General features: G+C 36.5%; 1 protein-coding gene across 4 annotated transcripts in view; it reads right to left on the bottom strand.

Annotated features, from left to right (window-relative positions):
- Positions 1-26,191, bottom strand: part of ADGRA1 (adhesion G protein-coupled receptor A1) — a 275,807-nt gene that overhangs the window by 12,740 nt on the left and 236,876 nt on the right. For all 4 annotated transcript variants that reach the window (XM_032190930.1, XM_032190931.1, XM_032190932.1 and 1 more), the window contains one exon: positions 23,262-23,407. In XM_032190930.1, coding sequence (XP_032046821.1) covers positions 23,262-23,407 — 146 coding nt within the window. The remainder of the gene's footprint in view (positions 1-23,261; positions 23,408-26,191) is intronic.

Genomic DNA, 26,191 nt, shown 5'->3' on the forward strand with positions numbered 1-26,191 from the left:
TTACATCATTAGAGTTGAATCGTTTTGCCTGCATGAGTTTCACGAGTAATATGTGAAACTGTCCATTTTCTAGAGAACAATGGTCTTAGTTATATTTTCTGTTAACTTTTTTTGCTGTACATGCACAGAATGATTCAGAAGATATTCACGACCCAGCAATCGATGTCATGAAGATAGGGACTTTATTGGTAGACCCAGGTGGCTTGTTATTAGCTTTGCTAATAACAGCTGAACATTCAAGACAGATGTGTGGAAACAGACTATGAAAAGAGAACACAAGAACTCCTTGGAAATATCTCCAAGGAGGACATATTAGTTCTCTGCTCCTAAATTCACATAGACTTCTCCTTTTTTTTTTCATATATAAATAAATGATATTATATGAAGGGCAAGACCTTTATCCACAGTTCCAGAGTGATTAAAATTGTTCATCAGAAAGGGAAAAATACAAGAAATGCTTCAGAAATATGAATATCCACAAAAAGTACATAGTTATTTGCACAATTTCTTGCAAGTCTTCTATCATATTGTGTAATATTAAATCCTGTTCCAGAGGGCAGGTGATAAAGAATTTCAGCTTTCTCTACTGAACTTTTAGGTGGGCATGGAAACAACTGAACTGTGATTTCCAACAAATTTTGTCTTATGATTTCCTTTGATGTCTAAAAATGTGCAAGATCCTCTTGAGATCTTTCCCATAGTTACGACACTTAGTCTCTCTCTGTCATTTCAGTCTTCCCTTATTCTGAGATATTTATCTTTGACACTCACCTGCCCCTCTAGCCATGTGAAACTTACAGGAACTTAATGACTTCTATCCATCTTAGATTACCTAGCCAGTTAATAGAGTGGGAAGGTCTCAAAGACAGTCACATATATAAACAAATTGCATGATCTAATAAACCTTTAAGGAAGTCTTTAAAGAGACCATGATATAAGTGAAAGTAAATTTCCATTACAATTATAAACAACATGTGAAAAATGTGAACTTCAAAGGCTCAAAAACTAGCATAGAAATAGGAATCTTTAAATTCACTGTTTTCAAAAGATTTTGTCTTTTTTATACTAATACCATTTTTACTCTGGTTTTCTTTACTCTTGAACAGTGAATGTTGGCTGTAGTACTTACAGAGAGGAAATGGTAGCAAGAAAGCACAGCTACCACAAGCTGAAAAGCATTTTTATCTTCTCTGCTGGCCCTGAAACATTTCAAGCATCTTATAAAGCCCATTTGATTGATACAGGTCATTAAAATAATGTGTTTAGGAAATTTAACGTTGTCCCATGAAATCTGCTATTTCTGCCATAAAAAATGGGCTTTCTTTAATGAAAATGAAAATTACAGCTTCACAGATAAGTGCATGTAAAACTGCTGAATGCATCAGCTGGTTTTTGTAGCATAAAAGTGATTGGGTGGTTACTATTATACAGTGTACTCTCAGAAATACTTTAAAATTATAGATGTCCTGCCCACTGTGTAACATGCATAGTTTTAATATTTAGTACCATATATCAGTATCTCCATATAAATTGCTTTCTTGTGAAGTGTTCAGAAAAATGGTAAATTACATCTCTTTATCTAGATTTCTTCAGTGTATCCTATGCATATTTTAAAATATCCACCCACAATGTTCAAGATATTTTTACTGTCTATGTATAGATATATATGGAGGTAGCTTTACTGGCTTTTAAATATTAAAACTCCAAATTATTACAGAATTCTTACTGTGTCTGAGGTTATTACTGATAAGGTAATAAAAGCCACATCTTTAAAATACTGTTAAGTATTAGGTGCTGCATCATCAAAATTAAACAGAGTTCGTGTTTCAGGCTTCTGCATTTCTGGGTTTACAATTATGTGCTAATCACAATTTACTTCTACCTTCCATCTATTTAGGTAATTGGGTTTATTTTCAACTGCATGTATCTAAAATCTAATCACACAGCTAGAGCAAGATGTATCCTCAGGCAAAGTGAGAGAACAAACAGTCTTGTTTAAGACATGAAGCAACCACACACTAAATAAAAATAATATCATTTTGATTATTAAATCTTCTTGGTCTACAAGAAGTATTCACTCACAAACCCAGAGGGCTATTTAAATAGAGATGCATTTACACAGAAGATCCATGGAAACCACAGAACTATTTCTGCTGATTCTTTTAAGCTACCAAGCTTTTGTCACCAATATATCAGAAACACATTTTTAGAGAACACATGAAATGGTTTCCTGAAAAGATTTTTTTCTGATGTGAAAAGCATACAACCTGGTCTTGAATTCCTCTAATGTCCATATTCAGTAAAGGAAGAGACTCTGTACTTTGTTTTGGTTCCCATCAAAAACAAAACAAAACCCCTCTTAATTTCTTCAAATTATTCTAATATTTTTAGGGTTTGCCAAAGGTCATGAGTTAAACAGAGGAAAAATTCCTAAAAGCTAAAACCAAAACCAACCAAACAAACCACAACAAAACAGTACTTAAATCATCAAATCATCAAAGACTTGATTTTCAATGATACAAAATACTGCTTTCAATCACACAGAAAACCATACAGACAGATGTTAACATCCTAAGATATGTCATCCAAGATGATTTTGCATATCAATTCTTAAGGCAGTGCAGTATTTTTTAATTTGTTTACCAAGATTGTACAATGGAAAATAATAATAATAATAAAAAAATTAACAATAATAAAAAACTATTGTGTGCAATGTGTCTGTATGAGTTAAACATAGGGCTTTTTCTTTCTTTGTATTTTTACCCTTAGCTTTTCCTTGCTCTCTTGGTGAAATAAATAAATAAATCTGAGTACTTATATGGAGCAATTGAACAGAATAATGTACCTGCCTTAAGAATTAACTTGCAGTCCACAAAGACTGGAGTTATTGAAAATTTATGCACTAGAAATTTTAAATAGGAACCTGCAAATGTAGCTCAGAAAAAACAATCAAGGTGAAACATCTCAATTTTTTTCAACTAGAAATTCTTCTGAATATCTATTACACAATCACTTCTAATTATTTACTTTAATGTTCTTTTCAGAATAAGAAAACATATAAAAATGTTGAAATTTCTTATGAATAACAGATCAGTTTTACAACTGCCCACATTTGGAGTGCATATATATATACTACTACTTATAACCTCAAAGGACTTACATAGAAAGAAAGCATTAGAAATCCGAAACCTATTAATTTGATTAACTGTGTATAACTGCTCCCCTTGTCTTGTTAATTGGATGGTATTCCAAATTTTTGAAGACACATTTTATTACTTCCTCTTATTTGTCACTTAGGAATGCTTAGTAATGACAGCTTCACTTCCATGTATTTCAATATTGTGGTATACTAAGTATATTAAGTTAAATTTCCTTCTTTTCAGGACTTATTTATTAGCTGGACCAAGTCATTTTCAACCCATGTAACAATGATTAATGTATTTAATATTTTTCTAAAATAATAACAATAGCCTGAACCACATATCATTCCTTCACATAAATGAATACATCACATTTTTGTTATGGCATAACCAAGTTCCCCTCGTTCTTACACAGACAGGCTGGTCAGAGTACACTGACCAAGGTGAGCAAAGAGCTATTATGCATAACATGTCCTGAGGCAGGAAACAATTTAAAGCATACTGCTATTTGTCAGTTAACTTATTTGAAAAACATTTTTGACAACACCCAACTTCTTGATGTACAAATGTATTATTTTCAGAAAATGTTTTCTCCATTTCTGTTTGTTTGGGAAGAATTTAGAGAAATGCAGTCTTTGATTAATTATTTTTTTGGGAAGATCTCATAGCTGGGGAGTAAATAATAGAGGAAGATTGCTATGAATGTTTATTTGGTACAGTGAATTATTATACAAAGTGAACCTGCTCCTCTCACTGATAACCACTTGTGCAATAGTCAGATGCCTGGACTCTTCTGTGATGGGGAAGACCCAGTCTCAGCTTAAAATAAAAAAAAAATAATGGTCAGTCATATCACGTATGAATGCTGACAACAGTAGATATCGAAATTTTCACCCCTTTTCTTTTTTCAAAAGATGTTTTGAATTCACAAGTGGTGCTAATTTCCTTACAAGGCAGGGATATTTTCAATTTGTGAGGGCGAAAAATCATTCCTCCTATTTATTTTTTCCTGCAGTTTTTTAGAAGTTTGTTAAACTTCTGGAAAGGCTGAAAGACCAGGGAGATAACAAGCAGAGTCCTCAAAGGCTGAAGCAGAATGAGGTGGATACCACATGATGAGTTTCTTTTGCTACCTTATATTCTCTCAGCAATAGCTTAGATATACTATGTGTAATTTTATGGTAATTTCTTGTGTTCATAGACATAATATATATTTTACATTATGCAGCTATGAATTTTATCTTTATATAATATAAACTATGAATTTTAATGATGTTCTGTTAAATTCATTGGAGTTAGTTTATGGGATTGAGAGTGAATTTTTGTGTGCTTTAATTCTTACTAGTTTACAGCCTGTTCATTTCATGTTTGTGGTCCATTTAAGATGAAAGGTAAAAGGAAACAAGATGAAGATGAGAGGAAGAAATTAGGTCCTTGGAGATTTTCAAAATGGAAGAGTTAAACTAGATGACTTAGAGATATTCCTTCCAAACATTATTTTTATGTTTCAATGATTAACTTATTATTGATTATCTTTTAAATCTTGTGAGGGTCCACCCATCTCTTCAGTTGTCAATGCTGAGAGAAGGGCTCTTTAGACTTACTTCTAGTTTAAATCACTCTGTTAATTGAAATATATGTACTACCTACAGAAGACTGACTCAGAGGTGAGTGAGCATAGTTTGAAAATTCATACAGTTAGAAGACTATGTATTAGCCAGAGAGAATTCCTTAGCAGAGCACAGTGCATTATTAAGATGTAATTGAGGACAGGACTGAGGTCAGAAAGAGACCCCACTTAACATTCCACCAACAATGTCTACAGCTGAGACTGGAATGTAGAACAGTTGCATCAAAAGAAAAATATATATGATATATATAAAACCTCTCTATTATTGTATCAGATCAGTTGTGCATTCATTGCTTAGGTAAGTGTTCCTATTAACTTTGGTAAAGTCCCATATGAGTGAGATACAAACTTGCATGATTTTGTACTACACAACTGCATTCTTCTACAGAAACTAATCTGCCATTAAAGAATCTTAGCAAAGTTTCATTCCTACAGTTTGCAAAAGAAGAAGCTTAGTTTTTCTTTTTCTCCCATGGCGAAAAATTATACTAGGATTTTTACAGCGTGATCTACTTCTAAAACTCACAATTTACCTTGACAGATATCCAAGTAGCTAACTTAAAATGTTACCAAGCAGGTGTTACTGGTTATAACAAATAGCAGTGAAGAGTTAAAACATAATGGCAATAACTTCCCCTCATGATTTTGGACTTCTGGCTTCTTACTGGAACACTTTCTCCTTCCTATTCCATATTACATAATTTAACCAGTTAAACTAGAAGCAGCAAAAAGCATTCTCTTTTAGTACCATACATGAACGAATGATTATGAATTAACCAGTATTAAATCACAGACAAGCTGTGTTCTAGTAATAACTTGAATCCACAAAAGCACGGAGATTTAAAGTTAATGGTAAAAATTTAGGTTGACATCTAGTCCTTAATTCACCCTATTGAAAAGTAAGAAACAAAGGTAAATTGGCATGAGTTCATGAGTGTCAACCCCAATTTTTAGTTTTAACATTGAATTTTTTTTCTGTTGTCGGTTTTAGTCTAAGTTGAGCTATAGTAAATACTATATATATGATGATTGTACAAATGTTTGCTTTTTTCTGTTTAAAAACTGACATACACAGTAATCAAATTTTGGCAATTCCTATCCCAGATTTTAACCAGGAGCAAAAACAAAGCTTTTCCATCATATTAAAAGGTCAAAGGGTAAGATTTAAAAAATTTACAGGGTTTCTTGGGACACTCAGCCAGAAAAGATCATGAAACTTCGAAAGAAAAGGGCAAGCAGAGGAAGAGATTTATCTTTATAAATAAATAATAATAGAGAAATAGTAATTAAAAGCTAGAAATGACAAACCATTTCCAGAATGTTATGTTACTGCATTAATAATGCAGAGAATAGAGATCTGAAAATCAGTGAACAGCAGTCACTGCTAGCATCACAAAACTCTAAATTTCATTAGCAACGAGCATCTCATTGCTCAACTTTCCAGGTCAAAGTCTGCCTAGTTTTGCTAGTTATAGTAATTGCTATAGGATTTGGCAATGTCAGAACATCAGAAAGAAGTAAAATGTTCTCTCTAGTTGGAAAACACTCAAATGCATGAGGAGGGAGTATAGCTTACTGGTTGCTTCTTCGATATTACTAATGGAAGACTAAGATTCTGCATAAGCACAAAATTTTAATATCCTTGTTATATGAGAAAATAACAAGAGTATGACATGATGTTAAATAGTCCAAAATGCCTTATGTATGAATTACAGACATCAGGGGGGTGGCTATTCTGAAAATAACAGTGGTAGTAGTTCTTTGCCCATGATTCCTGCTCCTTATCTCTTTGACTCATGAGACTGACATCAATAACCCCAGAAATCAAATTCCAAAGTGGTATACATAAATATTTATGTGAAATGAACCCTGACTATATTTATATGTATATATAGGTTTTTGTTTATTTATTTGAAAAGCAGGATCCTATGACTGACCATTCATATAGATAACAAATACCACAGATTAAGACACTCCACATTGAAGTTATAAAATCAAGGATTGCAAAAGTAAAAAGAAAAAAAGTAATAGATATATCTGAAGAAACTGTCATCTACTTAGATATTTACAGGCATAAGTTTGTGGATTACGTTCTTAGTGAATTATCTATTTCTACTGAAGTGATTATTTGTAATAAGCATAGCTACCAGTCAAAGCATTTTAGAATAGGAAACATCTTACATTTCATGTATTTTCCACAAAAATCATATAGAATATTTGAAGATAAATCTCCACAACATTACTAACATATCCACTGCTCATAAATATTGAAAGCCAAATGCTAATTATCTTCAGTAACCATAGTTCTATTATCTCTTAATTAATAGCTAAAGTAGTAACGAGGTATTTCTCATAATCAATAGATAAATAATAGTTTTCTCTGAAGGTCAGATTTTCTTTCACAAATAATTTAGGCTAGCTTTCACTTTCAGATAAACTGATAAAATCTTGAATGATTCCCTACGGACCAAGTGTGGTCCAATAATAATGGCACTAGCCCTTTATTATTTATTGAGTACTCAATTAATATAGGCATAAAGTTTCATCTGGACATTCTGTTCTGCTAAGGTATGTTAAATATTATACATTTAAACTATTATACATTTAAACTATTTTAATCCCTATCTTTAAAATTGCAGGAAATTTACATAATTTTAACTAGCAATAAGCAATAATTTTCATCTAAGAACATTTTTTATTTTTTTTTCTGTGGTTATGTGTGTTTAAATCCCTCTGATTCACTGAAAACACTTTGTGGGTGTGGACGTCTCAGAGCAGAAGTTGGCCTAATTTTTTGTTATGTTTTATACAGTAATGTGGTACCTGAACAAAAATACCTGGAGGATCTGCAGCCAGTTTCTAGTAGACTCATAACATTTCCAAGCACTAAAGGCATATTTGGAACACATTAGTTTCAAAGTCTCTTCTGTCAAAATTTGCTTGCATAATAAAACACTAGAGATTCTTCTAGAGCTCCACAAGACTGTAGGAATTCAGCAGTAAATAAAGGTCTGAAAAATTAGAACACTTAAGAAAAATGCTTGTTTTAAGAATAATCAAATTGTAGGACAGGAATGAACCTCAAGAGGTCATCTAGACCACTTAAAAATTCTGAGGCAGGGTCACATTAAACACTGATCAAGAACGGCTTAGGTTTATCTAATCTATGTTAACAAATTGCTAATGACAGTATTTCCACAGCTTCCCAAGTGAAGTGTTTTAATTTACAACTATTCTTGTAGTTTAAAGTATTTTCCTAATATCAAACTATTTACCCCCTACTGCAAATTAAGCTTATTATTTAGTCTTCAGTACTTTCAGAGAATTTTGTCATTAATATATTCTAGACATCGTCCTAACATTGTTATTAACACATAAATAGCCATGAGAGTTCACAATTTTTAAGTAATTTCAGTTCACGTATTCCTTCTTTCAATTTTACAGCTGTCATTGCAAATAAGGAGTTAGAAACTTGCTTTACAAATCCAGGCTGAGGGGTTCAAACAAAATCACATGACTCCAGAAATCAAACTCTAAGCACAACATGAAATATTGTGAGTTTTCTAATCGTACTCACAGATATTCTCTTTTTCCTTTCCTGCCCTTTCAAATGTAGAACCTCTCAAGAGATGTGTCTCACTAACAGGTAGGTCAAAATTTCCTTTTCTGATGCCTCTCTTCAATGCCTTTATCTCCCATTTTCTGTACTTTCAACTATTTCACTGAGTTTCATTTACAATGCATGCTGTTCTGCACAGGCAATTGTCCAACTGCCTCTGTAAACACAACATATACTCACAGCAATTTATAATAGCATACTGAACTAATGCAAGACAGACGTTGAAAAATCAGATCAATACACAGGAAACAGAATGCCCATTTTGAATATGTTGCAGCTGTACTTGAAATTTATTTTTTTTAATGTAAAATGTAAAAATGTTAAATGTAAAAATATGTAGTTTAAAATGTTCAGTTAAAACAGCAGAGAAAATATTACATATATACAAGAACTGCAGACCTACTAGACCTACAGATAAGACCTGCCTTTCCCCTAAGACATATGAACTACTGTAAGGAAGCTCCCAGCAGGCAATTTTGAATTAATCCAAAAAATGTTCCTCTTTAACACCTACAGTCAACATAACCTATTCATCATTAGTGAATATAACCTACCATGAGGGCTTCATTCGCTCTGTGTACTTTTTAGTACACACTTTATTCAGAATACTAAAATTATGTTACATAGAAGAACTTTCATTTCCCACTCTGCAGTAACCTCAACATCTCTGATTCATTTTCCTGTTTATGCTAAAAGGAAAAGTGCTGATAAAAGTAAATGGCAAAACTCTGAGGCATTGATGTATGAAATGTAGCTTTGAACAGTGAGCTGCCCTTCTACCTACACCTTGCTCTTGAAGATTATTTCAGTCCTTACAGCCCTAGCAGCTGAAGGACAACTAAAATTGATCTGAAGCCTGCACAAAGTTCTAAAATACTCTACCTTTAAAGTATTTTGAAAAACAAATACTCCATTTCGCAGGAGGATGCTAACTTTAAACATTTTTGCTTTAAAACTGATTTTCTCATTAAATTCTTCTCATTTGGAGTTTTTAAGACCAAGATGAAAAGAAAAGAAACATCTGTGTTTCCACTAATGGGTTTCAATTATTTAGGATACAAAAGCTCAAGGTGATCAGCTGTGTATATGCGTACTTTACTGTGGTAGCCAAACTCAAAAACAAGTGAATTATTCTAATGCAACTTTTCCTCCTGAGACTTCTAAACCCTCCTTCCAAACATGCATAAACCAAACAGAGATTATCAAATGCATTTGGCAGGACATATGCATAGAATGAGTCAGGTCTGAAGCTGCATTTATGGTACTTAGAGTAAAATATGCTGCAGTATACTAAATTTAATTTGTGTATCTGTAGATTTCACCAGTCATATTTGTCCAAGGAATATATTTTTCTTCCCATGAACTTTTCCAACCCTTAATAAACAAAAAAACTGAAATGTTAAAATCATACATTTAAAACCATAATTGCATAAAAACATTGTTTAAATATTTGTTTTCTGTTCCTAATTTATTTTAAGAAAATCCATATACTATTTATTGTTTAACAGTTGCTCTTGGTATCTTATAATATCTTTAAGCCAAAATTAGTTAATGGAATAGTGTCAATGTATTGGCAAATTCAATAACATAAAAGATCTATGCCACACTAATATTTAAATGCATAGTGCTCGTACTGTACTGCAGTTACTATAGAATATTGAACAATTCTAAAATATACTAGTTGGTTGCCTGCAGTGTTCTAGGTTTCTGTGACATTGCAGTTCATAAGTCTGTAGAACATCACAATTCTTCACATCTTATTTTTTTCTTGCAACATCACTGTTCTCATTACAGTTAAGCTGGATGTGTATGTATAGTTACTTAAAGCAAAGGTGAACTGTGCCAAACTTTTAGTTGCATCTTTCTAATGTAATTTTCATAAGAAGGACTTGTGTCTTACAGGAGTCCAACTTTATTTAAATGAAAAAAATGATTCACTTTTAAATTTTTCAGTAACTTAAATAATCCACAATTAAAAGCTAGAAAGTGTTTTCTGTAACTGTTGTGAATATTATTTTATCTAGATGGAAATACTTAGTTCTTTGTCCATACCACGGCAATAGACAGAGTTGAAATTATCTTATGCATTTCTCTTTACAGATTTTTTGCATAATCAAGTTTAATCTACAGGACATTAGAGAATTATATAAGAAAATATTTAGCTCTTCCAAATCTGATAAAGTTTTCTACAAAGCCCCCGTTGGAGTTTGAATATATTATCTTCAAGGATTTTTAGAATTTGCAAAATTTCCAATCACGGTTTTACATTTTGCCTGGAGCAGCATATCAAAGCATGGAACATTTTATCAAGCTTACCCTACCCTCTAACTTGTCCTGTACAATTATGTATATGACTAGCTTGAATTCTAGAAAGTGTTGAGACAAGGAGTAGTGTGACAAGAATTCTGGATTTACAGAGAACACCTAGATGTGAACTCATGATAAAAGCAGCTGAAAATTCAACCTAATACAGTTCTGAAGATCAGTATTTTGTAATTACAGCATTTCAAACCTGAAAATATCACATATATCATTACGATTCTTTCTGAAGCTCATTTCTTCGTAAGTTTACAAATGCCATAACTCATATTGTTAATTTTTAAGTCATCATTCCCTCATTAAATGGCCAGGTCATTAAAACACCATTAAAACACCATCGATTATGTTGTTAAGATGCCTTTTTTGGGGGGCGGTGGGATACATTTGTGAATAACTAGAACCAGGGACACTTCCAGGTCAAGGGGTCTTGATCTTGATATATGACTTGCAAGTTCAATAAGTAATAAGTTAATATATTTTTCATTTGCAATAAACACTATTCCTTTTTATCTATGGGGAATAATTCAGACACTGTTCTTTAAACAAAGAGGAAAAATTTTGCCCTCTACATCAACATCTCATAAAGATTTGGTTTTATTAAATTTATACTCTGGAATGCATCAACATCATGTGTATGCCACCTGCATCTTACTTATGGCAGTAACAAAATCCTTTTTCTACTTGGACTGTAACAAACTCTTGAAATAAGGTTATCAATCAATGAGGAAACTCTTTTCCAAGCATCATTCACTTAAGATGTGTTCAGTCAACTTGAAGGTGAAGAAAAGTTCTAATCACTTCTCATTTGACTCAGGCAGGAAAATGCCTCCTCTACTGGCAATTCAATGCTGTCTAAACAAGTATTTACATGTCCTATGCAAAGCGCAACATCTTTCTTAGGGTACCACTAACAATATATTGCTACTGTGAAACTGCTTCATATTTTAGTACTTTGCTTCTAATGAAAGTGGGCTAGCATGAAACAATTAGTTCAAAGCTGAATTAAATATTTTCTCTGACCTAAGGTAATTTTTCTCCATTCGACGGAAATGCATTTAGCTTCAAGCTGAAATTGAACATGAAGAATTCAGGAAAATGTTTCCCTTGTCACAATTTTATACTCTTTTCCAATACAGATATTTCATTTTCATTGCTGCCTAGCAATAAAATGGCTCTGGCTATAATCCATGACTCCATTTGACTATGTATCAGCCTTTCAAGAGTGAACATGTAATACCAACATGTCCCTAATGTATCAAACCAGCTTCAAAGCACCTTTAGGTTCTAGAATACTCTCCACCTCGTTCATGATGAACAGACTTCCAAAGTCTGTTTTGTATTCTTAGGTTTTGCTTTTTTGCTCTTTCTAGGTTTTATTCCTCAGGTGGCAGAATCTTTCTGTTCATTCTGGCTAGGGTACCAGCATTGTTTTTCTTTTTTTTCTCCTCACACTACAGTTTTACAGAACAGCATTTTTGGTTGTACCATTCTATCACTAGCTGTATCATATTTTAATGTCAGTCACTAAAATTGTCTTCAGAAAAATAACATTGTTCAAAAGATTAGCTTTATAATTAAACCTAATCAAAACTGAAATGGCTCCTTAGATTATTTCAATATCCAATATACTAATACACTAAATTATTTTGACTTTGAATATAAGGAATATTTTGATGAATAAAATTAAACCAATAGCTTGAAGGAAAATATGGCTTCTCTTACATTCGATTTCACAAAATCACAGAATTGTCTAGGTTGGAAGAGACCTCAAGATCATCGAGTCCAACCTCTGACCTAACACCAACAAGTCCTCCACTAAACCATATCGCTAAGTTCAACATCTAAACGTCTTTTAAAGACCTCCAGGGATGGTGACTCCACCACTATCCTGGGCAGCCCATTCCAATGCCTCACAACACTCTCAGTAAAGTTCTCCCTAATATCCAACCTAAAACACCCCTGGCACAACTTTAGCCTGTTCCCCCTCATCCTGTCACTAGGCACGTGGCAGAATAGACCAACCCCCACCTTTCTACAGCCTCCTTCAATGTACTTATAAAGAGCGATAAGGTCACCCCTTAGCCTCCTTTTCTCCAGGATGAACAAACCCAGCTCCCTCAGCCGCTCCTCGTAGGACTTCTTCTCCAGACCCTTCACTAGCTTCGTTGCCCTTCTCTGGACTCTTTTGAGTACCTCGATGTCCTTCTTGTAGCGAGGGGCCCAAAACTGGACATGGTACTCAAGGTGCGGCCTCACCAGAGCTGAGTACAGGGGAACAATCACTTCCCTAGACCTGCTGGCCACACTGCTTCTTATGCAAGCCAGGATGCCGTTGGCCTTCTTGGCCACCTGAGAACACTGCTGGCTCATATTCAGCCAGCAGGCCTTTCTCTGCCTGGCACCTTTCCAACCACTCCTCTCCCAGCCTGTAGCTCTGCTTGGCGTTATTGTGCCCCAGGTGCAGGACCCGGCACTTGGCCTTGTTGAACTTCATGCAGTTGACCTCAGCCCATTGGTTCAGCCTATCCAGATCCTCCTGCAGAGCATTCCTACCCTCGAGCAGATCGATGCACGCACCTAACTTGGTGTCATCTGTGAACTTACTGAGGGTGCACTCGATCCCCTCATCCAGATCATCAATAAAGATATTAAAGAGGACCGGCCCCAGTACCGAGCCCTGGGGGACGCCACTAGTGACTGGCCTCCAACTGGACTTGGCTCCATTCACCATGACTCTTTGGGCCCGGCTATCTAGCCAGTTTTTAACCCAACAAAGCGTACGCCAGTCCAAGCCACAAGTAGACAGTTTCTTGAGGAGAATGCTGTGGGAGACGGTGTCAAAAGCCTTGCTGAAGTCAAGGTAGACCACATCCACAGCCTTTCCCTCATCCACCAAGCGCATCACTTTGTCATAGAAGGAAATCAGGTTCGTCAAGCAGGACCCGCCTTTCATAAACCCATGCTGACTGGGCCTGATCGCCTGGTTGCCCTGTAAGTGCTGCGTGATGACACTCAAAATAATCTGCTCCATGAGTTTCCCTGGCACTGAGGTCAAACTGACAGGCCTATAGTTTCCTGGGTCTGCCCTCCGGCCCTTCTTGTAGATGGGCATCATGTTTGCTAGCCGCCAGTCAACTGGGACCTCCCCCAGTAGCCAGGACTGTTGATAAATGATGGAAAGCAGCTTGGCCAGCTCCTCCGCCAGTTCTCTCAGTATCCTTGGGTGGATCCCATCTGTCCCCATCGACTTGCATATATCCAAGTGCCATAGCAGGCCACCAATCATTTCCTCATGGATAGTGACAGCCACATTCTGCTCCCCATCCCCTTCCACCAGCTCAGTGTACTGGGTATCCAGAAAGCAACTGGTTTTGCCGCTAAAGACTGAGGCAAAGAAGGCATTAAGCACCTCTGCCTTTTCCTCATCTTTTGTAACTAAGTTCCCCCCTGCATCCAGTAAAAGCTGGAGATTCTCCGTAGTCTTCCGTTTTGCGTTAATGTATTTGTAAAAACACTTTTTGTTGTCTTTGATGGCAGTTGACAGATTGAGCTCCAGATGAGCTTCAGCCTTTCTAATTTTGTCCCTGCGCTGCCTCACAACATCCTTATAATCATGCCGAGTGGCCCGCCCTCTTTTCCAAAGATTGGAAACCCTCTTTATCCTCCTAAGCTCAAGCCACAATTCTCTGTTCAGCCAGGCCGGTCTTCTTCTGTCCTGAACAGTTCAAAGTCGGCCCTCTGGAAGTCCAATACAGTGGTTTTACTGGTCCCCATTCTGGCTTCTCCGAGAATGGAGAACTCTACCACTTGGGCAGACTCATTCTGCCCAAGACAGTTTCCAACCACCACATCTTCCACCAGTCCTTCTCTGTGTGTGAAGAGAAGGTCTAGCAGGGCACCTCCCCTGGTATGCTCACTAACCAGCTGCGTCAGGAAGCTATCTTCCACGCTCTCCAGAAACTTCCTAGACTGCTTTCTCTGGGCTATGTTGTGCCTCCAGGATATACCTGGGAAGTTGAAGTCCCCCATGAGAACAAGCGCTGACGATTTCACAACTTTTGTCAGCTGCCTGTAGAACTCCTCATCAGTCTCCTCATCCTGGTTCGGCGGTCTATAACAGACCCCCACCAGGATGCTTGCCTTGTTGGCCTTCCCGCTGATTCTAACCCATAGGAACTCAACCTTATCATTCCCAGCCTCAAGTTCCACGACATCAAAACTCTCTCTGATACAGAGAGCCACACCACCACCCCTTCCATGCTGCCTGTCCCTTCTGAAGAGCCTATAGACAGACATTGCAGCATTCCAGTCATGAGAGTGGTCCCACCACACTTCCATGATGGCAACCAAGTCATAGCCTGCCTGCCGCACGATGGCTTCCAGCTCCTCCTGTTTGTTACCCATGCTGCGTGCATTAGTGTAGATGCACTTCAGCTGGGCCATTGCCTTCTCTCCCAGCCTTACCATTGTTACCCCTGGCACAGCTCTAACAAGCCTTGTTTCAGCCCTGTCCCCCTTCTCACCTAGTTTAAAGCCCTCTCTAGTTTAAAGCCCTCTCAATAAGCCCCACTAGCTCCTGGCCCAAGATCCATTTTCCCCTTAGAGATAGGGACCCGTCTGCGGCCATCAGGCTGGGTGCCGAGTAAAGTGCCCCATGGTCAAAAAAAACAAAATTTCTATGTTGGCACCAGCCTCTGAGCCACGTGTTTATCAGGTGGGCTCTCCGTGTCCTCTCTGTACCCCTCCCTGCCACCGTAGGGATGGAAGAAAACACCACCTCTACTACCGCTCCATCCACTAACTGTCCCAGTCCCCTAAAGTCTCGTTTGATGGTCTTCAGGCTTCTCTCTTCAGTGTCATCACTGCCAGCCTGGACTATTAAAAGAGGATAATAGTCAGAGGGGCGAACCAGGTTGGGAAGCTTTCTGGCAATGTCCCTGACCCTGGCCCCAGGGAGGCAGCAGACTTCCCTACGGGTAGGGTCATGCCGACAAATAGGTCCCTCTGTTCCCCTGAGAAGGGAGTCACCCACAACAATCACCCTTCCTTCTGTCCTGGTGGAAGCAGTCCTGAGGCGTGGAGTCGACTTCCTTGCCCTAGGCATCCTCCTGGGTAGACTTACTACCTCATCCTCAGCTACCAGTCTCTCAAGCTCCAGGGCCTCAAACCTGTTGCGTAAGGTCACCTGGGAAGGTGGGGCCTGTGGGGGGGGCATCACCTGTGATGTCAAGCAGGGACCTGTTTCCATTCCTCCTCAACTCCTAGGTCCCCTGCCTCTGCCCAACAGCAACAGCGCAGGGGGTCCACCCCCATCTGGGGGGTCTCACCCCCATACCTACCCTTCAGGCCGTGCAGGGAGTTGTTCCACAAGTCTATCTCCCGCTCACACTCCCTGACATCCCTCAACCTCTCGACCTCCTCCTTGAGTTCTGCCACGAGGTGGACCAGGTCATCCACCTGCTTGCACATCACGCACACAGTCTCTTTGTCCCCCGCAGGTGGTAGTAACAGGCTCAGGCACTCCCTGCATCTGGAGACCTGAACTGCTGCAGTTTAGAGCAGGCAGTTGGTCTGGGTGTGTACAGACTTCCTGGAGAGTGTGCTGTGCCTGGTGTACACCACTGCAGCTGAGATAGTGGTAGACCTCCATTAGAGGAGGTGTTCGTATGGGCAGGGGGGAATGCTCTGCCCTGCCTGCGCTAACTGCCGCACCACTCCCTTCTGACGTGCCATGCCCTGTTTGCCCATCCTGGTCACTCGCACTCCCTAGGGGCAGCTTTTGAACGGCCGAGGAGGCCGTTCTGCCGAGCTGCTGCCTCCACCTCCACCTCGTTCTCGCCTCGTTCACCTCCCTCGCGAGGGCTGCTGGGTCCTGGCGGCTCCCTCAAGTGGGCTCAGTGCTGGAAAAATTAGCCCTGTCTGTCCTTTCCCCTGCTCTGCTGCAGAACGCTTCTGCCCCGGAGCTGATCACCTCGGCAAGTGGCCATTTTCATCAAGTGAAAAAAAAAATAAAAAAAAAGTATTTCAGCAGTATGACCTTTCTCTGTCCTGAAAAATATGATAAATACTGAAACAAGAAAGAAAGGACCACAGATTTGTTATTTTTAAGAGCTTGTGGTGTTGAGGCTATAAGCAGCCTTCCAAACTCATGAGGATAGAAAAAACTTCCATTGTTCAGGAATGAATCAAACTAATTACAGCACAATTTGAGAGTGACCTAAAAATATACATTGGAAAAAAAATCAACTTTCTAGTATTAACTTCCAATAATTAAAATAAAAGGCACTGATGATAACATCAGAGATGTTACACTTCCTAATGACTGACTCAGCCCACAAAATATTCTTTCCTCTAAGCAAGGAATTCAATAAGGTATTTAAAGTACAGCCAATTTCCATGAGCATGGCACAGCAGATATTTTAGTGACTGCTAGCTTGCTGTACAATGATTCACCCAAACAGTGAAAACTCTATTCACGGTGTGTGTGTGTGAGTGAGGGGCATCACTTTCACATACCCTTCAATGACAGAACTGTGGCTATTTTAACAGCAAATAGTACAGAGATCTCAGGGGCTCTGAGAATTCTGTCCTCTGTCATCTTCCATTTGTTTCAGCATTTACAAACTACAGAGAGTTGTTAAGAAAAAGGCTCATAATCATTGGGATAATCAAGCTTAAGTTTAAACTTTATGGAGGAGGCTTGGTATGTTCACTGTAGGAAGGAAGAATCAACATCCATGGATGAAGAGTAGAGGAACTAATATTTAAGGGCACAACATATAGAAGAACACAATAGATTGTAGTGGATGCTTTTCATCTGACCCCTCTCTCTCATCCTCAATCATTATTTGACACCAGAAGACATGAATTCACGAGAGCCAGTGCTAATGAAAAATGCACTAGAACTTAACTGCATTTCAGAGCTATTGGTGTCAAGGGTACAAGTAATGTCTGTGTCTGTCAGAATGTAAATTTAGTCACTTATGATTCACACTCAAGATCTAGAAAAGAACATGGCCAAGTAGATGACATGATATATTTGGAAAACTTGACATTCAACAGAGAATTTGTTATCATGGTCAAATTTTGATTCCCTGTTACACTGATGTGATTATGCTGCAATAAATTATAGCCAACTGGTTATAACTGATAAGGGAAATTTCCTAGACCCTCAGAGAGTATTACCTGTTGAAGACACTTGTAACCTTGGGAATATTAGAAATCATCAGTTATTTTTATCATAGGGGTTTTATTTGGTAAAGGATATAATCACTCTTAAAAGAGTGAATATGTCTTTGGTCTTCATTACTGGAGTACTGTTAGTACCTCTGTTACAGTGCCAAAACACCACACACCAATTTTCAGTGACGTAATTAGTATTGTAGTATGCAACTCAAGTTCAGGAAAAAGCCTACTCTATTGGTAACTTATTCAGTAAAAATTGCCATATCATCAAATTGTGATGAAAGTCACACCACTTCCAGCCAAGCTCTAGTAGATCCATTTAGTAGGCCCATGAGTTGGTTTCTACCTTGTCAGAATCCAGACCAAGCACCTAAGTGTTCATCCTAAGACAAGCAGGGTTGTTATAAGAAAAACACTCAGCAGATGCCATAACCATTGTGGTGCCATGCAAAAGTCTGTAAAACCTTCCCACTGCCAGAGACAAGAGGCTCATCACTGGATTTGTTAACAGAAATCAAAGGAGATAATTTTTTCTGGATGTGAAAGTTCAGAATGTTTTCCACTTTTTGCTGTGAAAGAATTTAACAGAAGTCAATGTCACAGACAAATATACTTAGCTACTGTTTAGCTGGATACTACTGATAAATGCTTGGGTAGCTGAGATAACGAACCAGGGAATGACTCTGAAGAGCTGTTGCTACATTTGTAGGAGAGAGGAGGAGGATGTAAATAGAGCATTATCACGCTTGCACATGCATGTGATCAGGTCGTAGGCTGTTTGTCATTGCTACACATAACCCACAAGGAAGACCCCTGTTGCTTCTTCCAAGACATCACTCAGTAATTGTACATACACAAGCTCATAAAGAACACCAGAAACATACACATGTATGTACATATGCATCCGTTAGCAGATATGAGTTCAGCTGACCATTTCAGCTGTTACCTTCTAGGTGACATTGTAGACTAGGTCTACTGTTTGTGCAAGTTAAAAGACAGTTTCTATAATACCATTAAGACATTTCAAAAGATATGAAATACGCAAACAGCTTTTTTAATTATTATTCTAAAAAAATATTCTTAACTTAAAAAAATATAGTTAAAATCAATGAAGAAAATCAAATTGAAGCCAGTGATACTGACTGTAGGTGCTCTGAGTGTGCTTGTGAAAACTGATGTAAATTGCTTGAGTTATGATATCCTAAAAATTCTTTATGTTATTTTTTAAGAGCCATAGTACTAGGACTAGCAAATCTGAATACAAAAGGAAGAACACACAATCCATTCATAAATTGTTACTAATGGTATATATACAATTTTTCTAAGGCCCTGAAAAAGATATTTTCCCCCTAAGCCCCACAGCGATAGTAAAAACCTTTCAAAAAGTGTATCAAGATACATTACACAATAAACAAGATGAAGTTCAGCAGAGACAGTAACATAACTTGTTATCCATTTTACGATTCAGTAGACTTATTTATGTATATTGGATGGTTTTCTTTTCATGACAGATATAGGATTCTCTATAATCTGAGGTTTGCTCTATTAGTAACCTTGCAGGATGTTCACTGAATAAAAGAAGATGGAGGAAATTAGGAGATATATTTATACACAAATATGAAATTAAAGGTAACTTAATTATCTGTCTCCTTAACACCAATATCTGGCCCATCTGCAGCTTCTTAAATGTTTATAGTGCAATCGTGCTCAGTATTTACAATGATAGTAGTCTAATTTTGTTCTCTTTCTGGAAAGGAATGATTTTAATAGAATACCTTAAAGAAACATTTTCTACCTGGTCTGTAATTCTAAGCTGTATGCACTTAAGTTATCACATGAAAAATGAATGAATATCAGGTATAAAAAATAATGCTACCTGTACCTCAGCTTGGGTTGACAAGTAGTTTTGTACACCACAGGTATACAAAAAGCTGAATCTTGCATGCCCCTTTGCTAGCAAAATATGACTTCAGATTAGTCAGAAGCCGAAACAACGCCAGGTTTCACAAACGTCCACAGAGGATGAACAGACAGAATTACTTATTTCTATTAAGAATACTGAAGAGTATATTTTACAAGAAGTGATTTCATTATCTGCTGAAGTGCCAGGGTTCAGTATTTAAATACACAAAATTCAATGATGCATTAATTTGATCCATCTCATTAGCGTCCAGACACATTTAGTGAAAAATGTCAGAATTGTTACAGTTGTTTTCAGTCAAAGTGGTATGTCCTGACAGTTTTATCTCTATAATTAATATATAATATATATTTTTATATATTATACATGACATGATATATAATGTATGATGTGTAACATATATGATATATCATATATTATATGATTAATGTATAAAAAGAGGCAATATTCAAAATTATATTGTCATGGATAACAAGTTTCAGTAAAACTATGCTGTAAAAGGACTTCCAGTTTAATTACTGGATCTCAAAACAGAGAAAAATAATAGGGAACCAGTATTTTACATAACAGGATACATATTTTCTTTTCAAGAAAAACTAGCTGGAAAAGATCAAGTCTACATCATTTATCATACTTCAGTAAATTAATATAATATATAACATATATATAACAATATATATAATATAATAATAACATGGCAGGGAAACAGAATCAATTGCTACAAGCAAATTGTTTTCTACTAAAAGGTACAAATATCCGCTTTAGATATTTTGGTATTTATTTTCAGTATTTCAGCTACATTTTAGAGTGGATCAAGCTCCTTGAAAAAAATGTGGTGTGAGCATTTTTACGATTTCTTGGTAAATTCCATATCATAGATTTATGTGTTGATTTTTGGCAGTAGTTTCAATTTACTGACTCACAAAAAAATATCCTTATGTTTCATATAGCAAGTGCATACACAAAGAATAAAAAAAAATAATCATACATGAACTGGAAACCCCGTCTATCATATATATTCATTACCAGAAGGGCCTGAAGGAGAACAGCAAAGTGCGCAGTTCTTGCCAAACACATTCATATGTGTTCAGCAAAACCTGCTGAACACTTTTTTTTAAATGTTCAACAAAAACTGAATACAAGCCAAACTAGTTCTGTAGACACAGATTACTGACAAACCACCTCTTCCTTTAAAGTTACTTGCAGACTGCATTATATTCTTTCTAGCAGGTCCTGATACGCAAAAGAGCCTAACTCATTCTTCATTTGAATAAACTTAATATTGCTTAGCTATCTACTGGTGATGATGGAGACAGAAATTACCACACACACCCCATACCCAGACAAACTGTGATGTTATCTCTTATGTACCCAAGACACAATAGGTAGAAAGCTGGCATCAGCTTATAGATACAAGAACAGTCTGGTTAAAATATTTCCTATAAATGACTACACTGAAATGTAAGTATCTTAAATGGATTTTATGGAAATATTATGATACAGAATAATTCTGATTTAAATTTTATTAAAACCAGTAAAGTTGAAATGGCCATAAAAAATAATCATTATAGGTCTAAAAGAACAATAATTACTAATTATTTAGTTTGGCATTTTCTTGCTTAAAGCAATTTATAATTTTCCATATACAATGCCCATTTTCTACATGAAATAAAATTGATCCTCACTACTTTGAAGCTAGTACTAACCATTAAAAAATCATATTATACATTCCAGTGGCTGTGTCTCTAGGACATATGGTGCCCAGAGTGTGAAAATAACTCTGGAATCATTTTACTTAGTTATTAAACAATTATATTCATGTTCTTCTACAGCTAAAAGTAGGTTTATCACTTCTGTTACTAAACTAAAAATATCTATTATTTATTTTCACTGGCTGAGAACCTCAACATGACTGATATAAGGATTCTAATTAGAATAATATTTTCTGGAACTTGAATGCCTGTTGTTTTCCAGCTTGAACAAGATTTGAATTTGAAGAACATACACTATGTTGTATATATGTAACCTGAAACAATTTTCTACCTTAATAGCCACATGGCAGCATTTGAAAATTGGCAATTATTCATTTTACCATGGGCCGGAAGAGTGAAGTTCTCATCTGTGAAGAATGGCATAGTAAATCATGGATTAGCAAAGTCGGGCACTCTCTGTGAAAGTATTTCCTTTAGCTTGTACCTAACATATCTAATATTCAATATAGCTCTTCTCTTGACTATAAAAAAAAAAAAAAAGTGAACTTTATGTAATTTCTTCTCCCTGAAAGAATATATTTAAAAATCAGGGAACTAATCGTATTAATACAGATTTCACTCAGTAGAGTCTGAACAGAAAAGCTCATTCATATTCCCATAGCCTTTTAACAAGTTGTGACAACTTCACACAGCCATTATAAGGACTGCTTAATAAAAATTTTGTGTTCAAAATAAAATAGCTAGACTGTGTTTAAAAGAATACACTAATCTGGATTTTTCAGCAAAGCCATAAAGAGTAGAATGAATACTTCTTGTTTGTCAGTATATAAAAATGATGTCTTTAGACTAAATTGTCTGTTTTTTCCGTGACCTAAGGGGAAAGAGAGATACTTCTGTATGATAACTCATCCTGTCTTCGCACAAACATACAAGACAGTTGCAAGGAATTGCTCTCTGGAAGTTCCTCTTAGTCTCCCTCTAAAATCTATACAGGGACACTATATATAACTTTTACCAACACAACACCTGACTTTTTGATAGCTGAAGTCAAAAAAGGCAAATCCCTCTTCTCACACCTGTGGTAGAAAATCTTAGTGTTCCGCCGCGCCCCCCCTGTACAATTTTGGCTTGAAGCTAGGCACCCAGTTAACATTCTTGCTGCATGATGGGAGCAGTTAGTCTTACATTCAAGATGCTGCGTTACAATTGCTACACTGTCAGAGACATCTTAGTGTGTTCTATCTAGAAGGCTGACAAGGAGTCCAGACTTCCAGTCTCTCCAGTAATAGCATTAGATCTCTGGTGTGGAATGAGGAAGGTTGCTATCAGGTTACTAGGCAATCAATACAAGTGTGGGCAAGATTTATAACAAAGGATAAGGGTAAAGAGAACATTGTTATAGAGTAGTTTTGATGATTAAATAATGCCTTAACCCAGAAGCAAGCCTTTTATTATTATTTTTTCCCCTATCCATAGGAAACTAAACAAGAACACTTGAATTGTTCCTGTTGAGACAGAGGTATCTAAACATAGCCAATACCAGTTCTGCATATCTCCTGGGTATAGTTAACTACTAGCACACGATAAATATTCAGATTTTTATGTACTCTAAACGACTCAGTTCTTTATGGATTATATTTATAGTCTATAAAAATAGAGTATACAGAAATAAAAGTGTTAAAAATTTACATGCTTAAGGACTACTTAGAAAAATATTATATGTAATATTCTATACCTGAGTAGTGGTTGCTTTGGATAAGAAGGTTGGTCACTGTTTTGGCATGACTGAGGTTTCTTTGTGACTTGCTTATAAATATTCCTTGCAGTTACTCCAATCCATAGCATAGTAGATAGAGTAGAATAATGCAGTACTATGCCAACCTAAAACAAGAGCAGATAGTTAAGCAAGTTAATAAGTATTTCTAACCAGAGAAGGAAAACACTTTAAAAAAAAGCAGGCAGAAACTGTTAATTAATCTATCATAGATAGATATCTGTAAAACCAAATGGTATGTTATGAAATCAAGACTGTAAAGACATTTATAAAGAACATGATTAATTACAATTTTTTATACCTGGATTTAAAGTGATGCAAAATGTGGTTTGTTTTGCAAACTTTGTTAGCTTATTGTGACAATGCAATTTAAAAAATAATGACAGCATTTTTGCTTGCTATTATAATATTTTCTTTAATTTTTTCATCAATATACATTGTGATATCTTGTTGTAGTTCTGTCTCAGCTATGTGTGTCACAGCCAAGGTTGACTTCTTGTATTGACTAATTATTTGTCTGGGATCAGTGATAGTTGCCTAAAAAGCAGATTACTTGCAGGCATATTTTGAGGAACTTATAAACTTGGCCAGACAATTTTTAAAACTAAATCAGAGATCTTGGTGTCATCCCTCAAAAGGAAATGCAAACTCTCAATAGTGTTATTATCACGATGTCTCCAAGAAACTGGTGTGTTTATCATTGAAAGTAAAATAAAATACAGACACCTTTAAAATACTACCATCTTTGTTATGTTAGTAATTGTTATTCATTACTATGGAAACAGTAATTGGAATTTTATCCAATCTACAGTGCTTTATTACATCAGCTAAGTCTCCATCTGATTATATAAAATGAGGTTACCTTTGAAGCAATAACCTGACATTTTGCAGTGACAAGTAAAATATTGGTATAATTGGAGACCACATAAATGTTAAGGAATACAGAGAATTGGCTAAATAAAGCTAACACAAATCTATTATAATGATTTATTTGAACCAGTGTTCATTTTTGCTCAACTTAGAATAACTGACGGATAAAGGAAAAAAGAAATCCATGACTTTTGTTTATATTTAGTAACATATCACAAAACTTGAACACTGCAGCAAATATCATCAACAGAATACCCTTTGTAATTTTCTCTGGGACTTGTCTGACACATTAGACAAGAGAGCATAAAGCCTTCATAGCTGTTGTCGCTTGAGGTAAAAGAAGCGGAAATAAGAGAACGAGACAACTTTGTACCATCAGCTGGCAGACATTGCCAGTTCAGTGGCTAGTGCTGTCTGGACTTAGTTCATGTGCAGCTTGCAGCATTTCTGTAGGGACACAGTGAATATATATTCCCTATGAACTGAGGGGAGCAAAGGAGTAAGACAGGAAGGAGAAAAGGGGGAGGAGAAAGTGAAAAGAAGGTGGCAGAAACCAGAAGAAAGAAACTAGAAAAAAAAAAAAAAAAAAAGATAATTGGTTCATCACCTCTTCCTCATTTCAGCACAGCACTGTTATTATAAATTCTGTAATTATTCCATACAAGTATGCCAAAGGCTTGATAAGATGAACAGCAAGGATGAATTCTGTGTGAGCAGACACCAACATGTGAAATTCAGTGTATATAGCCATATATTCAGAAAACGTGAGCCTCTTGAGAGAATTAAATTCCTAAAATAGCATAATCAAATAATTTTATTGAACTTTGCAGGAGACAACTGAACTGAATGGACAATATTGCTATGCCACACCTTAGTCACACTACCTTTCTCCACACTATGAAATATTCAGCAACTTAGTTGATTCTGATAGACAACTCAAGCAAACACAAAAAAAATATAAATGTGTTCAGCTTCTGTAATATCTTTTCAGCAGTATGTCTCTTTTTCTTTCAAAATAAAGTTCTCCACTTGCATTTTTTGCTTAAGGCAAAAGAGGATATATCCTGATGTTACAGGACCTCCTGATGACTGATGAATATGAAGGACAATAGTGACAATATGGAGATAAAACATACAGGACACTTAACAAAACGTGGAATTTGGAAGTGTGCACCAAGCTTTTATACTAAAATCCAAAGGAAAGGGTACTCTTTTCTCCTTGTGGAAATAATTTTTTCTGGACTAGAATTTTTGTTCTTACTCATTAACTAATAATCATTAGAAAAGGAATGCTTGTCTCACATCATCTTGAAAATTCAGTAATTCGGTTTCAAAGTGGTGGGCTCAGCCCTCTGACTCTTCTTTCCCCCTATTTCCACACTGACAGCATTCATGACATGGAGATGTATTTCCCGCACTGTTGCACTTACAGGTTGTGGCTTTATGCTCTCTTGCCCCCCTCAGTGGGACCACCTCTTTCTAGCTGTCTTAAGCTAGGTAGACATCTGAGCCCTATGCTATGAATACGAGGTAACAGTTCATGACATCCAAAACAAGGTTAACAGAAAAGGAACAGGACAAAGTTATTTCTGTTCAGTAAATTCTCACTTAGATCCATTAGCAAACATAAAACTTAGGTTTATTGCACTAAAGATCCAGGGTATGAGTTTATCTGTGTATAACTTGTTACTGGATTTGTGCCTCTCTCTGTAAAGCTTAGGAGGCCAACAAATTGATACAAATGAAATATCAAAATGTTCACTTAAAACTATCTAACGATAAACTTAAAACTGTAAAAGGGAAGTGGAGGTTCTGGTCAATGAAAATTGAATGAGAGTCAGGAGTGTGCCCTGGCAGCTAAATGGGCCAGCCATATTATGGATCAGGTGGATCAGGCACAGCATTGCTAGCCAGCTGAGGAAAGTGATTGTCCTGCTCTGCTCTGGTGTGGCATCACCTTGAGCACCGTGTTTGGTTTTGGGTGCCACAATATAAGGACATAAAACTGTTTGCATCCAAAG

Source organism: Aythya fuligula, chromosome 7 (assembly GCF_009819795.1).
Source record: "Aythya fuligula isolate bAytFul2 chromosome 7, bAytFul2.pri, whole genome shotgun sequence".
NCBI lineage: Eukaryota > Metazoa > Chordata > Aves > Anseriformes > Anatidae > Aythya > Aythya fuligula.